The sequence below is a fragment of the Aotus nancymaae genome, unplaced genomic scaffold (assembly GCF_030222135.1).
Source record: "Aotus nancymaae isolate 86718 unplaced genomic scaffold, 86718_ANA_hifiasm-v0.15.2.pri h1tg000004l, whole genome shotgun sequence".
Taxonomy (NCBI): domain Eukaryota; kingdom Metazoa; phylum Chordata; class Mammalia; order Primates; family Aotidae; genus Aotus; species Aotus nancymaae.
The window spans coordinates 49,310,254-49,327,636 of record NW_026988415.1 but is presented as its reverse complement, the minus strand read 5'-3'; the positions used below and the strand labels follow the sequence as shown (position 1 = coordinate 49,327,636).

Genomic DNA, 17,383 nt, shown 5'->3' with positions numbered 1-17,383 from the left:
AACCCATCTCTACTAAAATACAAAAATTAGCTGGGCATTATGGTAAGTGCCTGTAATCCCAGCTACTTGGGAGGCTGAGACGGGAGAATCACTGGAACCCGGGAGACAGTGGTTGCAGTGGGCCGAAATCACGCCACTGTACTCCAGCCTGGGTGGCTAAACAAGACTCTGTCTCAAAAAAGGAAACAAAAATCATCCCACCATTCATAGATAGCCACTATTTTTATTGGTATATATCCCTCTAAACTTTAAAAATTTTATTATAAATCTTTTTTTTTTCCAAAAATAAGATTATGACATTCTTACAACTTGCCTTTTTCACCTTATCATATGGACCTCTTTTTATCAAGTACATGTAGATCTATGTAATAATTTAGATTGACTGCATAGTATCCCAGTGTTTGTAGTTTCCCTGTTTTCTCTAATTGCATGATGGACATATAGGCTATTTATGATTTTCATTAGTATAAACAATGCTGCAAAGAATATCAGTGTATGATGATCTATATCTGTATATTTATCTGTTAAGGTGAGGACTGGCTTTGTTCCAGTAGATATAAATGTCAGGAATGATTCTTTCAGACGTCTTATATGAGAAGTAAGCTGCTAGGTTAGTAGCCATTTTTATTCATGTATAGGCTCAGCCTGGCACTCAGGTTGTGCATGGATTGCATTAGATACTAGACTTACAAAGGAACTTGTGCCAATTATGAATATGGAATCAAGAAGCTGTGTTTTAACTGTGTCCTAATTGTTCATATTTAAAACAACAGCTGACTGGCTCCTACCTTAAGGGACAATTTATATTTTAAAACAATGGCACCGACAGCTGTTAAAGTGTGTGTGATATTAACCATACAGGATGCCTTTGTTCATACAACTGGTTAAGTCATTAAGCACAGGTTAGCATGGGGAACACTGCTAATGGGAAGCACCTGTTTATAGACTAGTACGCTGCAGGTTAAATATCTTCTCTCCTCAAAATCATAGGCAGTGGTATATTTTTGTGATCTGGTTCTTTGGGAAATGGAGGCATCATGCCATTTCTCCCTTACTACTGAAACTAGCAAGCTTGCATACCAAAGATACCTGGGCTTACTTAAGCAAGAGAGTTGGGCCGACTACCCTAAAACTTCCATTATCAGCAAGAAATACGTAGCCCAGACACAAGAGATGGGTTGCACATGTTAAAAACAAAAAGAGTAGATATATGGTCTTAGAGTGATTCAGAAACAAAAGCAGATGACAGGTAAGTGTATTCTAAGTCAGCACATCAGCAACAAAGTTCAGGCAGATCACAAACAACTGCCTCAGAAAATGACAGAGGATTGTCCATCATATGCTCAAAGTTAGAGAAATGGCTGATGCCTACTATTCTTAGTCATAGGGATATATGCCACACATAGAGTAGAAAGGCACAGAGATGACAGGTGGTAGTAATGAATTGACCCTGTAGCCACCGTGCCATTTAACAGCTAGTTTATTTTCCACCAACCCAAATGGCTGCTTGAGCTCTCACCCTGCCAAACAGTCCCGGCCCAGGTTATTGCAATCTATGCCTTGATCGGTTTTTCTACTGTCACTCTTGATACTATCTAGGATATCTAGGCTTCAACAATACAACCTCTTCGGAAGGTTTCAGAGAGCCTTATTTCTGCTGACTTTTTAAAGCAGAACTCCTGTTTTCTGTGTAAATACTTCAAGATTAAAAAAAAGAATTAAAATTAATATCGCATGTTTATTGAAACAGCTATCCCTTTATTCTAATAACTACAAGTCCAGTGAGTACATATTCTTTCATTACTTCCTTCCTTTTCTTAGAAAATAAAGGTTAAATATGTATAAGCATTCTGGTTCTCCCTTTATACATTCATTGCTTTTCATAACCTCCCTGCAAACAGGAAACATTTAGTCATTAAATAGCAATATTTGAAAACTAAAAACTCTCTTTTCCTACTAATCAAAAATTAACAGCTATCTTTTGCTTCTTCTTGTTGAAATCCCCCTATCTTTTAAGGCCTAATTGGGATGAAGTTTTCCCTGACTCCCAACTCCTGTACTCAAGGGATATGATTTTTCTCTACTTTGAACCTCCATTGTACTGAAAATGTAATAGATTGTACAAGAGACAATATAGTTAGTTTCACGTTCTAGTTGTTGGTACATTTATCCTTTCTACCCTAATAACATAAAGGTGCCTGTTAAGGTACCCCGCAGATAGCTTATGCAGTAATAATGTGTGGATGGACAGACAGAAGAAAGCCTTTCATTTCCTTGTATTAATGTCAAAATACATTCCATCTACGAAAGCAGCAGAGCCGAAGGTGCATTCAAGGATCAGTTTCTGATTTGTTGCTAATGATTGGATGATTATTTAATCAACAGGCAAGTTTCTAGAAACTGCTATGTATAAGCCACTATCATAGACACCTTGAGCATCTCTGTTGTAATTTGTGTGGTTTCTGTTAGCTTGCTCTTCAGTATAAGCTTCACATATATAACTTCCTTGGAAGCTTTACCAACTATTGCATAACTTTCTTGATATATTTATTTGTCCCCTTTTTCTATATTTTCTAGATATGCAGGCATCCTCATCAGACTTTGAACGTCATAGAGAGAAAATCTGTCTTATGACCCAATTGCATTCTCTAGTAAAGAAGCAAACATAATGCATGGCTTATGTACAAAACCAAGGACATTTTTAAAAGTCTATTCACTAGCTTTGACATTGAGTCCAAAGATAATCAATAGCAAGGTCTGTGGCAGTTGAAATACTGAACAATACACTGATGTAATTTTTTTCTGAACCATACTGTTCTAAAATTTCTTGAAATGACCATGTTATCAATTATGTAAATGCCACTCATTCAGAATCCCAAGACATTGGTTGTATATGTTATGAAAACATCATATTTATGATAGATAAAAGGAAATATTGCATATTTTCTACATTTTGTAGTTTAATGTGGATATGTTTTTAATGGCTTGAAGTAATATTATTGTACTATGTGATTTTACTTTTATCAGGTATTTCAATCTTCCTAAAGTTACTATAATTGAGTTTGTTTGATAATGTACCTTTATATTAGTACGAGACTTGATAGTTTGCAAAATATGAGGCTCATAATAGAGATAGAGAGTAGAGTTACTACCTGGCAGGGAGGATAGGAAGAAAGTGAAATATAGAAAAGTGATTTAATCTCACTACTGCAGTTTTGTAAAATATAATTTGTTTTTCCCCTAGCACAGCAGAGTTTCATGCTGATAACAAGCTACTGAATTAATAAATCCATTGCAACTATTGAGATTTTTCCTTTAATAACATAACGAATGCTGAGCATTAAGAAAAGGAAAGGCGTTCTTTGTACAGACGTTACCTCTAGCAGATCCACGTCCCTACGCATAGGAAAAATACCAACGTAGTACCGTGAACAATACCAATGTGAAAGTAATTTGTGCATCGCAATTAGAATACTGTATTTTCTACACAAAAGCACTCTGTTTTGCGGAGCACATTTGCTTATTTTCCAATTGGAAAGACATTTAGGGGTCTATTTTGCTATCATTACATGTGCTTACCTCCAATTACAGTTAATGGGAATCGTGTGTCTATAGTCACAGTAGCCTCTGAACTATTTTAACATTATTGCTTTCCATTACCATCCTCGTTAAAATAACTTTCATCTCTTCTACCACCTGAACTACCACAGTAATCTAGGTTTCTGTTTTCTTTGCACAGATTTATTTGGATGTAATGAAGGATACAGATTACACAACACGACCTGTTTCTAGTTTGCACATTATAATGTCATTGAGATTAGGATAGGTCTAGAACTACCTAACTGCTAACTGGAGGTAATTGATTGGCTTCTAGACATACTTTTTTGCACAGCACTCTGTGTACACAATTCTGTTGGACTAAAGCAATTGGATGTAGTTTAGTACTTGTGGTATCCTGTAAATGCACAAATTGTAAAACATTATGAAACATATGAGAAAATAAGGTTATAAATTAGAAGTAGACTCGACAGCCAACAAAACTGTACATTTCGTTCTAATTATTCAAATTTTTGACAAGTCAAAAACAATTAAATACCATACTCTAGTAAATATAGCGGTAATACCAGACTCTGCTATATTTCCACAAGAAAAGTGGTTAGCCATCAGAAATACTGATCAGAATATGAAGCAAGAGGGCTTGTTAAGTCTTTAAGAAAATGAGGAAGTTGAGGAGAACTCTTAAAAACATTATTAGGAACCTTAGCATCACTTGACTCATTGGCACTCAACATACAGACATCTGCCTATGTTTACCAGGATCAGCCTAGTACCCATTGGGTTTGTTTATCTAGCTGTGTATAGCATGATGTAGAGTTCCAAAATGTGTTCTAAAAAAATACATAGTGGCCGGGCGCGGTGGCTCAAGCCTGTAATCCCAGCACTTTGGGAGGCCGAGGCGGGTGGATCACGAGGTCAAGAGATCGAGACCATCCTGGTCAACATGGTGAAACCCCGTCTCTACTAATACAAAAAAAAAATTAGCTGGGCACGGTGGCGCGTGCCTGTAATCCCAGTTACTCAGGAGGCTGAGGCAGGAGAATTGCCTGAACCCAGGAGGCGGAGATTGCGGTGAGCCGAGATCGCGCCATTGCGCTCCAGCCTGGGTATCAAGAGCGAAACTCCGTCTCAAAAAAAAAAAAAAAAAAAAAAAAAAAAAATACATAGTTTAAATGAAAATGTAAGTAATGGAGGTTTGACTCCACCAGATATTAAAACACGTCATGAGGCTGAAATAATGAAATCAGGAGCTATTGGCACAAAAATAAGGAATAACCTCAATGTCAATGGAACAGAAACCCTAGTATAACAATTTAATATATGATAAAGGAGTTATCATAAATCATTATAAAAATTCATGATTATTCAACAAATAGTGCTGGGACAGCCCATCTCCTCTTCGTAAGAAAAAAAAGAAAGAAACAAACTAATGTGGAAACTTACCTGATATTGTGCAACAAAATGAATTACAGATCTTTTAAATCGTTAAATGTAAAAAAATAAAAGTGAAACCTTAAAGAGCAAGAAGAGATATAGTTGAATGTCACGTGTCTCTGGCTAGAGAAGGACTTTCTAAGCGAAAAACAAACAAATCACAGTGTAAAAGATGATAGATTTAGTTGCATAAAAACGGCAAAAAATGAAACCATATGTTCCTAAAAACCTACAACACAAAATAAATGACAAAAAACAATCAACAAACTAAGGAAAATATTTCTGATAAATTTTTCAATTGTTTACTATCCTGAATATGTATAATACAAAATAAAAACAAAAGCAAAAACTTAAGATCCCAATAGATAAATGGGCAAAAGACATGGTCAGTATAGAAAGGAAGACATATGAAAAGTTCCACCTAATTAGTATTTGAAGAAATGCAAAAAGAATGAATCAGATGCAATTTTTTCACTTTTTGGGGGGAAGGGCAGAGTTTTGCTCTTGTTGCCCAGGCTGGAGTGCAGTGGCCCCATATCCGTTCATTGTAACCTCCACCTCCCAGGTTCAAGCAATTCTCTTGCCTCAGCCTCCTGAGTAGCTGGGATTATAGGCATGCGCCACCACGCCCCGCTAATTTTTTTTTTTTTTTTTTTTTTTTTTAGTAGAGACAGGGTTTCTCCATGTTGGTCAGGCTGATCTCAAACTGCCATCCTCAGGTGATCCACCCACCTCTGCCTCCCAAAATGCTGGGATTACAGGTGTGAGCCACCACTCCCGACCTTTCAGTTTTTATATTAGCACATTTAAAAAAGATTAATACCTAACAAAGAGATAAGATACACAAATTCATATACTGCCAATTGTATTTCAATTAATACAACTATTCTGGAATACATTTGGACTTTTGCATGCGCTAACAATGCCACTTTTACACATGGCATACGTAAATATGTAACTATCATGTTCCAGCAGTTTAATGACATGGAAAATTTCTACAATACAGTATGAAATGAAAAGATAGAACACCAAACTGCATATGTAGTTTGAGCTCAATATACATATATACATACACACACACAAAAGACACTATTCTCGTAACAGTGAGGAGAAAGAATCTGGTCAACTAGTAGAGCAATTGGCTGTCCCCCACAAAGAGATTAGGCTCAAGCCTGATTTGGCTGCCATCTTGCAGTCATTTCTAGTGAGTGAGAAACTATATCCAAGTCAGGATTTCTAAAATCACAGAGAAAAGCATAAATCAACCCGTTTTGGACACAAGGGGGAAAAAATGTAAGTCCATATGAGATGATTTCAGTATAACGGTCCAAAATAAATCATCTTTCTGTCATCAGTGCTTGGGATGCAAATAGCTACCCCATGGACATTTTTGGAAGTAACATAAAAAATTTTCTTGGTTCCTTAGCCTAAGCTGCAATAGACCCAGACCTCCACTTGCTCTCATTGCTAGAAACAATTCCTGACCACTGATGGTAAATCTGCCACATCGTCACTTTCAAAGAGCTTTGGAGAAAGCAAAGCTTACTGTAAATTACAGAGGGTTTCTTTTACTTTGTTTTCTAGCCTACTAATTGGCATTAAAATGGGATATTTTGTAACACTCTGTATATAAGGGTCATAGACTTGGTTTATGTTATCCTGCTGTGAGGGACTAGTATATAATGTTAGCTCTATGTTAGTACCTCTACATGCCTATGAAGCACCAGGAAACAAGCAGCCTTCCCAAACCTTTTGGGGAATGAATAATGGATGTGGCCCTTTTATTACAGTTTTTTCAATCCCAAGTTTACCTCCTCATGCCGTATTCACGATATAGCCTTGTATTTTTGGCACTCACTCACTTGGTCAGAGGATGATTTGCACATTCCCAGGTTATATAACGCAGGCTCGAGTCGTCCAGTCTATCTCATGTCACATTGTGTTTAAGCTTTATCTGTACTGTATTTACTCCCCAATTATTTCACTTGACAAAGTTTTCAGTAAGAAGGAAATGAATGATGTAGATTTAGGTGTGGATCTGAAACTTTGTGACGTTCAGGTATTTTGTGGATGATGTGCGTTGTACATAGTTGCTGAATACATGATTGCATGAATGAATTCAAAGCAATACAATAATGGGTTTAGTCCATTTACTGCAGAACTCAGGAAGGTTTTGAGATGAGTGCCAAATCGATTTATGCTTAGAAAAGGCATAACGCTTCTTACTCATATGACAGCAGGGAAAGCCTTGACATCTGTTGGAGCTGGTTAACCTGATACTAAGAAGTGGCAGAACCATGTTTAAGCTGGCCCATGGATTTATATTGCTTTCTGGTGAAAGATTTGCATATTACTTGTGTTTTGGCCACCCCTTCTCCATAGGATGCACATTTTTATAGAACTGTGTTCCTGTCTTCAACCTTATGCTTTAACCAGGTCACTCTTCATAGTATCAGAATCTGTTCATGTTCACATGAGGCACATTTGAAAGCCTTTAATGAACAAAAAGAATCTGCTAGGGTATGTATAGCCAACACTGGTGGATTTGGGAGGTCCACCTGGGGACTGATTTCTCAGGATTATTGCTGCATTAATCCTCATGTTGACAAACATTAGAATCCCTTAATGAATTCTTAGACCATAATGTGTTATGAATTAAGAAAAATGAAGCAGATGAAGAATATGACAAATTATGTTACCCCATCCTCCGATCAAGTGTGTTTTTCTGTATTTCATTACACAATATCCCCAACAAGTATATATACATAGACAGACCCTCTTCTTCCATTTTTCTCTCTTTGGTTTCCAAAAAGATAACAGGCAGATTGGAAGGGCTACCACTACTTGTTAACAAAGCCCTCCATATAATCTCAGGTAAGTACATGTGTTGTCAACTATTGACTTTCTGAAAGAGAAGCCTCTATTTTTTTTTTGTCTAAACTACAATAGTATTAGGAGAATGAGACCAGTTGGAAAAGTGAGTTTGATTCAGGCTGGGTCTCATGGAGCTCTCAGGTCATACATATCACATGAGCACCCAGTTTCTCCACGTGTTTCCAAACAGGACATATAATCCTGTCCACTATCACTCAATTAATCTATCACCTGTGGTAGCAATCATATCTAACGTTTATCCTTTTCTCATAAATGTGATATCACCTATGAGTCCTGACTTTATTAGGGCCAGGCCACTGGTTTTTCCCCATTAGTTTTTAATACTATAAATACAAAGTTGTATTTTAAACTATTGAGTGATTTCTAGTCTCTGCTTAAAAGGAGACATGACTCCAAATATGGAAGTCATCATCATTAGATTACTAGCCATTAGAATGTGAAGATAAGTGAAACCAAATTTATGCACACACACACATGCATGCACATGCACACATACGCATGCAGAGTATAAGTGTGTGTGTGTGTGTGTGTGTTTGTTTTTTAACTAAATTAGTTCTAACCTAAATACAGAGAGTTGGAAATAAAAGGTCCAGATCAGCCATTGCTGCTATTGTTTCTAATGATATTTTCTTCATAAAGGCTGTAGGTTGACGTTATGAAAATGTTAAGTGGCAACTTTTACAGAATTGCTTCTTATAATTATCTCATTAACATTGGGACAAATTAGGCATCTAGAAAGGTGTGAGGGATGGAGGCAAAGAAGGAAAGGAGGAAGGAAAAAAGGGAGGGAGAAAATCTAGAATAATTCTGTTTTTTTGCATGTCAAAAGCTGGATTTAGGCCCTGAACTCAGTGTTTATCCTGCCTTGCAAAAGCTTCCATGTCTTTTCGTCAGTTGGTTTTGACCTGAAACTTTATTTTCTCACACCAGATGACACCAGTAAGTTGCAGGTTGATGTGAAGCCTTACCTCCCATAATTTAATGCTGCAAAGCTGGGGTTTTTGGGTGTGGTACTTGTCTTGGATCTAGTGGGTAGTGAGTGACGGTATGGGGTGGCGTTCCTGAAGTGAAGTGTGGATGCCTGTTGACCTTCGTGTGTACGACCACCAAGGCACAAGACTTTTTTCTAGTCAGCATGATCCTCTGGGAATGCTACCATCATTCTCATGTCTGGTAGCTTTAACACTGAATATTATCATGCTAGCAATGCAATGGGAACCATTATATTGTAATCCCATTTTAAAATGTTTTCTAAGAAGTCCAAAACCAATCTAAGCAAACCAGTGACAACTAAGTAATAAGTCCTCCATTCAGGAATGTTATCTTCACATTTTTAGCTGAATTGTGATCCATATCTCAAACTAAATAATGGATTTTTTAATGGTATCTTCAAAAGGATACCCAATAATCCATCACTCAGATATATCTCTGAGTAGAGAAAATGCCTCTTTCTTTCTCACCTCTCAGTGGTATTATTGCATTATGAAGCACTCGGCAGGCTTTAACTTTATGGCTGGTTGGCTCAGGACACTCATACCGTGGTGTTAATGAGGCTGGGGTCATGGAGGCCCGTTAGCTTTGCTCCGTCTGCTGACCACAGACTACCGGGAAATCAGTCAAGAGATGCTAGCACAGACAAGAAAGGCACCATGGCAAAACCTCAGCACTTCTCAGTTTTTCCTCCTCATATAACAGGCAGGATGTGTTAGTTGGGCGTCATCATCTCAAGGAGGAAATGAGTAGCAGCTTGAGAGGCTCCAACATTCACCTCTGAACAAAGCAGGCCTGACATTTAGGCATTAACTTTGCACTATAATCCCCCATCATACCATTGATTTGCTGTGTAACCTTCATCACTAAAACAGAGATAATAGAATAGAATGAAATGGGCTTACCTCCCGGGGATGTTGTGTGAATTAGCAAATTAACGAGTGTAAAGTGTTAGCATTTATGTAAGTGCTGGTGGTTGCCATTATTTCTAGGGACCTAGTCTCATTCGAAATAGAGAATCTGAGTATATTATGCTTTTGTCAGAAAGGGATTTTCACCCACATCAATTGCATTTAAGCTCAGCATAAAACAGAGGTGATAATGACATAGTAGTGATCATTGCAATGCAGAGCTGTAAACCTTTTCCCTGTTAAAGCTAGAACTATTTTCAGCAACTTTCAATGCTTTTAAACTTTGTTTTCCAAGCTTTGTGTAAATAGTTATCTCTATAATAATTATTCTTCCTGTGACGAGTGGTGGGAATGGGATATAGAATAGGTCCTATTCATTATTCATTCCCACGGTGACTATATAATATATTGAATTTGTTTACATCATACAATCAAGCAAATTTGGTAAATAATGTGATTGCCACATATTGCAATCATTGTAAAAAATAAAAACTCTTTTCTGCTCTGCCCACGCTGGTGTCCTCTAGAGGTAGCCATAGATCTTTTCAATTTAACATCTTTCCAAAGAATTTTGTTGTTGCCTGTTATTTCCAAGGGGACTGTGCTTGAGAGAATGCTTCCATTTCTTTTATCACTCTGACTTCACTTACCAGGAAAAGTCATTTATTGCTGATTGCAGAACTCTTGAACTCAGCCGGGCAGCTGCAGCAGGAACTCCTCAGATCTGAGTTCCCTGTTACTTATTTACATATTCATTTGAAGTGATTTTTCAGGACTATTTGAAAACCTTTCTTGACCTAACATCTTGTAATAGCAAAGATCTAAAGCTTACCATGTTTTCGGTTCTTTTTCTCTTTGTCTTACAGATAACAGACGAGTACCTTTGGAAAGGTCGCGCTCTCGCCACAATGGAGCCATCTCATCTAAGTGATTCCTGATGCCAAAGAATATGAAAATATTAAAGTAAACAAAGTGATGCATTTTGAGAAGAACAAAGTGTGCACTCAGTGGCTGGAAAGAAAATAAGTGCATTTCTGCAAAGATCAAGATAAGCTGGAGGAAGTAATGTGCATTCGTAAAACTATTACAAGACTCCTCCCACAGTTATTCTAATCTGAACACAGTTATCAGGATTACAAAATGTGTTCCATTTTAGTGTAAAGATGTGTATCATTTGTAATTGTGTGTGACCTGACTGTGATAATGAAAGTGTAAGAAATTGAAGAGTTCTAAGGCTTTAAAAAACATTCAGTCTGTCAAAAATTTAAAATCTTAAATGAGTAAGTCACCCCCACCATAAACAAAAGAGAAGAAAAAGAATAGAAAAGAATTATCCAGTGTCAGCTTCCAATCCCTATTACCTATAGACTAGAAAAGAAAAAGATGCATCTTAATGATTTGGAGCAGGGCTAGTATTATGCACGCTGGAAGAGAAGCCATTTTGGAAATTCACAAAAGTACTGCTCCACCCCAGTTGAGTTATTTAGAATCTTATCTCAAGTGAAAGCTGATGGATTCATCTGCTTTGGCTGAAATTAAACTTATCATTAGTCTAGCTAGCATTTCAGCATGATATTGCAAGCAGTTCTCATTGCTAAAAATAAACCAAAGTTTAACCGAATCAGTTAGGGAAAGTGATTCAAACTTTATTTAAAGAGGTATTTTCTAATTATGCACAGATATCTACTTTATACGAATACTTTATATGGCTATTTTTGAGAAAACCCTCACATTTTAATGTTTTTGCTAGGGATGAACCTGAAAATTCTATTACCTTTACTTAGATTTCAGAGGCAAATATTGATTCCTATGCTCTGTGGTTTATTTCTTTTTTCTATTGCTTCTTTCTCCCTTGAGCCCCTTGAAGGCAGGGAATAGACTTCTAGGATACCTGAGAGGAAAAAGAATTCTTTTTGCAGGAGGCAGCAGAAAACTGTCTGAAAGGTCAGTTGTTTTATCTCCCTTTCCACTCTCTTTCCAATTTCACCTTGGTGGTCTGAAGAAGAAAAAGAAATTTTATGTACGTAAGTGTAAATATGTGTATATATTTATATCTCTTGCTACAATAATTCCAATTCAGTGAACTTCTCAATTATCATCATACTTACTTACCTTATATTAACAAATTAAAATGATGCTGCCAAAACAAGTCTAGCAGGGAAAACAGGTTCTACATTTTTCTTAAATAGATTAGGGAGTAAAAGTTATACTTAACTTGTCTATTATTTTAAAATATGTGTTGAAATAATGTGGTATAACTTCTCTGGAGTGCAATTTTAAGTCTAATTCATGCAGCTGATTGTGATTATTGTAAGAAATTTCTTACATGTATATTTCTTATGTAGAAAATACTATTTCTACTCATTCAAAGCACATTGTAGATATTCAGAGAGAAGAACAGATGACTGGCTTGGCAAATCCCCATCTGAGATAAAGTAAACAAGTGACCAGTGGCTCGCAGATTCCTTTATATAGATGTATAACGATTCAAACTGCTGCCTTTGCCTCCAGTGCATCCTTACTTAGGCATTATAGTTTAAAAAGCTCTGAAGCTGCTACAATAGAGAAATCAAAAAGGGCAACAGTATCTGAGATTTTACAGTCCTATCCTATCTGAAAACACACATACACAAACACACACACACGTGCACACACGCACATTTAAGGGACATGTCAGTTTCACGCACTATTTTGTAACAACAAAAGTTTAGGTTTTACTAATTTCTGTAAATACCTAGTGTGTGTATTTTTGACTTTACAAAGTCTTTTCTGAAATCTTTGTGGTGTGGCTTCTTTAATTCTTTTGACAGCTTATCAGTCTGTAGGAAAATGATTTTGAAATGTTAACCCTGACTAAAATTTGGGAGCATATGCCTTGCTATATTATCAGGCTGGTCAAGGTAGAAATACTGATGTGTATCACCTTTTCCAGATGTAAACTTGCCTTATTTTCTAGTTTGTGAACAAGAACGAATGAAGTATTATTATTGATAACTTATATATTTTTATTTAGACCAATCCCACATGCTATTCACAAACATCTCATTCAAATATCATAAAAAAACCTTTCAAGGTCTTTCACGAAGTTCCGATAGTTGAGTTAAAAGGTTTGTTTCCCAGGTTTATAATGGTCCTGCTCTAGCCATTTGCAGTTTTGTTTTAGATTGAAAAGTATCACCAGATAAAGTATATAGTGACATTTTTAGTATGAAAGCAAATTACGCTAAGGTCTTTTGTTGGCCATAATACTGCCAGACGTGAGAAGCACCATTTACGCAGATTTTCTGCAGAGTATGTTTCAAAAGGTACAGAATCCTTAAAACACCAACTAATTGCATTCATCTCCTTTGGCTGCTGTAACAAATTACCACCAATGTGATGGCTTAATACAACAGAAACTTATTTGCTTACATTTCTGGAGGTCAGCAAAGCCATGCTCCCTCCAGAGGCTGTAAAGGAAAATCTTTCTTTGCCACATCCACCTTCTGGTGGCTTTTGGTGTTTTTCAGCTTACGGCCACATTTCTCTCTTGGCCATGTCTTCACATCACCTTCCTCTGTGTACCTAATCTCCCTCTGCCTCTCTTTTATAAGGATCCTTATGATGAGTTTTAGAGACCACCCGGATTACTCCAGGATAATCTCCTCACCTCATGATTCTTAATTAAATCTGCAATGCCCCTTTTCCAAATAAGGTAATATTCATGAGTTTTGGGGATTAGGATGTGGCTATATCTTTTAGGAAACCACTCTCAGACCACCAAAGTCTGCCCTCTGGCTCAAAATTTATGCCTGTCTTGTGTAAAATACATTCATCTCATCTGAATATTCCCAAAAGTCTCAACCCATTATCAATTCTAAGTCCAAAATCTCATTCAAATATTATCAGTTCAAAAGTTCCAAAGCTTATCATTTTGATCATCTAAATCAGTTATGAGTGAAACTCCGGGTATGGTCTTTCCTGAGGCAAAATCTCTCTCCCTCTGAGAACCAGTGAAACAGAAAAGTTGTCTGCTTTAAAATTACAGTGGTGGAAACAGGCATAGGATAACAATAAAGACATTTCTGTTTCAAAACAGAGAGAATGGAAAATAGAATGGAGTCTCCTGTCCCAATCATTTTCAAAATCTAGCCAGACAAATTTCTCTTATATTTCAAGGCCTGGCAATAATCCTCTTTCTCAGGGCTCCACCCTTTGAGCCTGTAGCTCTTCTTTCTTGGACCATGGATTGGGCCTCTGCCTCTGTGCCTATGGCTTGGACTTCTTCCTCTGTTCCCACACTTGGGCTCTGTCTCTGTACCTGCAGCTCTGCTCTCCAGGTGGTCCTTTCTTTATCCTGAAGGTTAGCACATGTTTGCAGCTAAGTAGTTTTATCAACAGATTTCCTACCTGTAGAATTTTGGTAGTCTCACAATCTTGTTTCATTTTGTTCTGTCTGTTGCCTTTTGAGGCCCAGTTGGAAGTGTTTCTGTTGGTATGACAGTCTCAAAAACCTTGTGGGTCTTCTATATATGTCACATTGATTCATACATTCAGAAAAGAGGGTCCTCACAGATTTTTCCTGAATAACCCCATCTCTATTCTTGGCTTTTTTTGAAACAGTCAAATAAATCCCCAAGTTAATGCCTAATCTCTTCAGCACTAGCCAAAGGTTGTCAAGACACACCCTTGGCCTTATCTCCAGAGCACACCTTTCTAACGGTGAATCTCCTAAGTCTTTTTTTTTTTTTTTTTGAGACGGAGTTTCGCTCGTTACCCAGGCTGGAGTGCAATGGCGCGATCTCGGCTCACCGCAACCTCTGCCTCCTGGGTTCAGGCAATTCTCCTGCCTCAGCCTCCTGAGTAGCTGGGATTACAGGCACGTGCCACCATGCCCAGCTAATTTTTTGTATTAGTAGAGACGGGGTTTCACTATGTTGACCAGGATGGTCTCGATCTCTTGACCTCGTGATCCACCCGCCTCGGCCTCCCAAAGTGCTGGGATTACAGGCTTGAGCCACCGCGCCCGGCTCCTAAGTCTTTTTTTACAATCTGAATAGGCTCAGAATTTACCCAGTCATCAGATACTGATGCCTTGTCCACTTATATGGTTCTTTTCTCTTTAAACATTTTTTTAAATTTATTGGAGATGAGGTCTTACTCTGTCACCCAGGATGCAGTGTAGTGGTGCAAACAGAGCTCACTGTAACCTCAAACTCCCAGGCTCAAGTGATCCTCCTGCCTCCCTTCCAGGTAGCTGGGTCTACAGGTGCATGTCACCCTGCCTGGCTAATTTTTCATACTTTTGGAGAGACTTGATCTTGCTATGTTGCCCAGGCTGCTCTCGAGCTCCCAGCCCTCAGCCATCCACCCATCTTGGTCTCCTAAAGTGCCAGATTATAGGTGTGAGCCACCATGACCAGCCTCTATTCTCAATGTATCTCTTTTCCCTCTTATTTTACTGTAAGCACTAAGAAGAAACTACGCTATACCTCTAACACTAGACTTGAGAATTTCCTCACCTAAACATCCAAGTTCATCATTTATAAATTCTACTTTTTGCACAACTGGAGTAGACAATTTAGATAAACTTTTTGCCACTAATATGACAAGGATTGCCTTTGCTTCCATTTGCCAATAAAATCTTCATTTTCTTCTAAGCCATCACTAGGAATGCCTTTAACATTCATACTTTTGCCAACTACCTGGTTAAGGCAATCTAGCTTTTTCACCCACCACAGTTCTTCTATTCTCTACCCATTATCCAATTCCAAGGCCATTTTCACATTCGAAGACATTTGTTATAGAAGTACCCAATTTCCTGGTTCCACAATCTGTACTAGATTCCTGTGGCTGCTGTAACAAATTACCCTCAAGCCCAGTGGCTTAAAACAATAGAAATTTATTATCTGGTTGTTTTGGAGACCGAAAGTCCAAAATTGAGGGGTTGGCAGGGCTGAACTTCTTCTGGACACTCTAGGGGAAACTCTGTTCTCATGTCTTACAGTTTCTTGTGGCTGCCATCATTCCTTGGTTTGTGGCTGCATCTCCCTCTGCTCTGTCTTCACATCACTTCCCCTCTGTATATATAATCTACCTCTGCCTCTCTCTTAAAAGGACACTTATGATGGCATTCAGTGCCCATCCAGATTACCCATGATAATTCACTTATTCCAAAATCCTTAATTACATCTGAAAGGACTTTTCTTTCCAAATAAGGTACTATCGCAGGTTCCAGGGATTAGGATATTGAATATCTTTTTGCGGGAGGGGGCACCATGCAGCTCACTACACTAGTCATTGCACATAAATGTATTTTTCACTTTTTAAGATGCATTCTTGGTGCTCAAACCAAATTGAAGTTTGTCTCTAAAAGCTATCATCTGCACAGGCATGCAAAACTGCATGCTTTGTTGTTAAATGGATGGACAGGCTCTTCTAAATTTCGGTTGACACTTTTACCTCTATGGCCAATTAACTTGAAAAAATAATCGATCCCAGCTCTATGCTCTGATGTACCTCTTCTACCCCTTTTATGATGTCTTTGACCAAATGCCTTCTGTGGTTCACAATGCAGGCACAAAACTACCTCTGATACAGAAGGGATTTTTACAAGCTTATTTTAAATACCATGAATCCCTCACCTGAAGGGAGAGGTGAAAGCAAAGACTGCTTTGAATGGGTATTGAGGGAGATTGTGTCCATACCAAGCCACCCTGAAGAAGTATTTCACTTGCAGTAGAACTGTGGATTTGTGCTCTCATTTTGCTTTGGAATAAACACCTATCTCTAAGCAGGACCAAAAATGACTTGCAATCTATATGTAATGGCTATTACTTATTCAATAAAGTTAAGATATACATTAAATGTTGTACTGCCTATGAGAATTAAGATTAAAGACAAATGAAAAGGCATGAACTATGGAGAGTCAAAACAGGATGGGAGAACATTCTAGAATAAGCTTCAACCAAACAAGTACAGGAGTGCTTTTGTATGGGCCTGGTCAGGTAGAGATCATGGGATCATATTAAAAACATACTTCTAGGAATCATACGGTTTTCTTTAGCAGTGCTTGCCAGAGTAGTGGAGATATTATACAACTGAAAAGTTTAGAAACATCAGAAGGGTGATTTACATGCTCCAGAGAAACAGTTTCAACAGAAAAGGTTTTCGTTTTGTTTTGTTTTGGTATTGAGTATAGAATTAAGCAAATGTGCTTCAAATGCTCAGACCGGTAAAAATCCAGAATGAGTAACAAAAGGACTATAGATTATTATTTTCTGGGGAGCTTTCAATAGAATATCTCATCATGGTTGAGGTAACTTAAAGATGAAGGTCTGGACAATGTAACAATCAGGTCTATAAATAATACAATCAGAAACCTTTGTTTCCAACGCAAACCAAAGACGATTGTTTCCCTTGGAATGGTTTACATCAGGAATCAAATACATTGGCGTTTTTCTTTCCACTGAGACCCAAATGGGCACATTCCTTAATAGGAAGTCTGAAAACGTTAGTATCCACAACTAGGAGAATTCGAGCTTAAGGTCAAGACCTTAAAGGAAAATGGAAATCCAGAAATTAATATGTATGCAATGCATGTAACATGCTATATA

The 17,383-nt window shown here is 37.7% G+C and overlaps 1 protein-coding gene across 4 annotated transcripts in view; it reads left to right on the top strand.

The window, feature by feature from the left end:
* The window catches only part of DIAPH2 (diaphanous related formin 2), a 906,017-nt gene extending 891,511 nt beyond the window's left edge, over window positions 1–14,506 (top strand). For all 4 annotated transcript variants that reach the window (XM_064362655.1, XM_064362651.1, XM_064362641.1 and 1 more), the window contains one exon: window positions 10,655–14,506. In XM_064362655.1, coding sequence (XP_064218725.1) covers window positions 10,655–10,719 — 65 coding nt within the window. In that variant the 3' untranslated portion in view covers window positions 10,720–14,506. The remainder of the gene's footprint in view (window positions 1–10,654) is intronic.
* The last annotated feature ends 2,877 nt before the right edge of the window (window positions 14,507–17,383 follow it).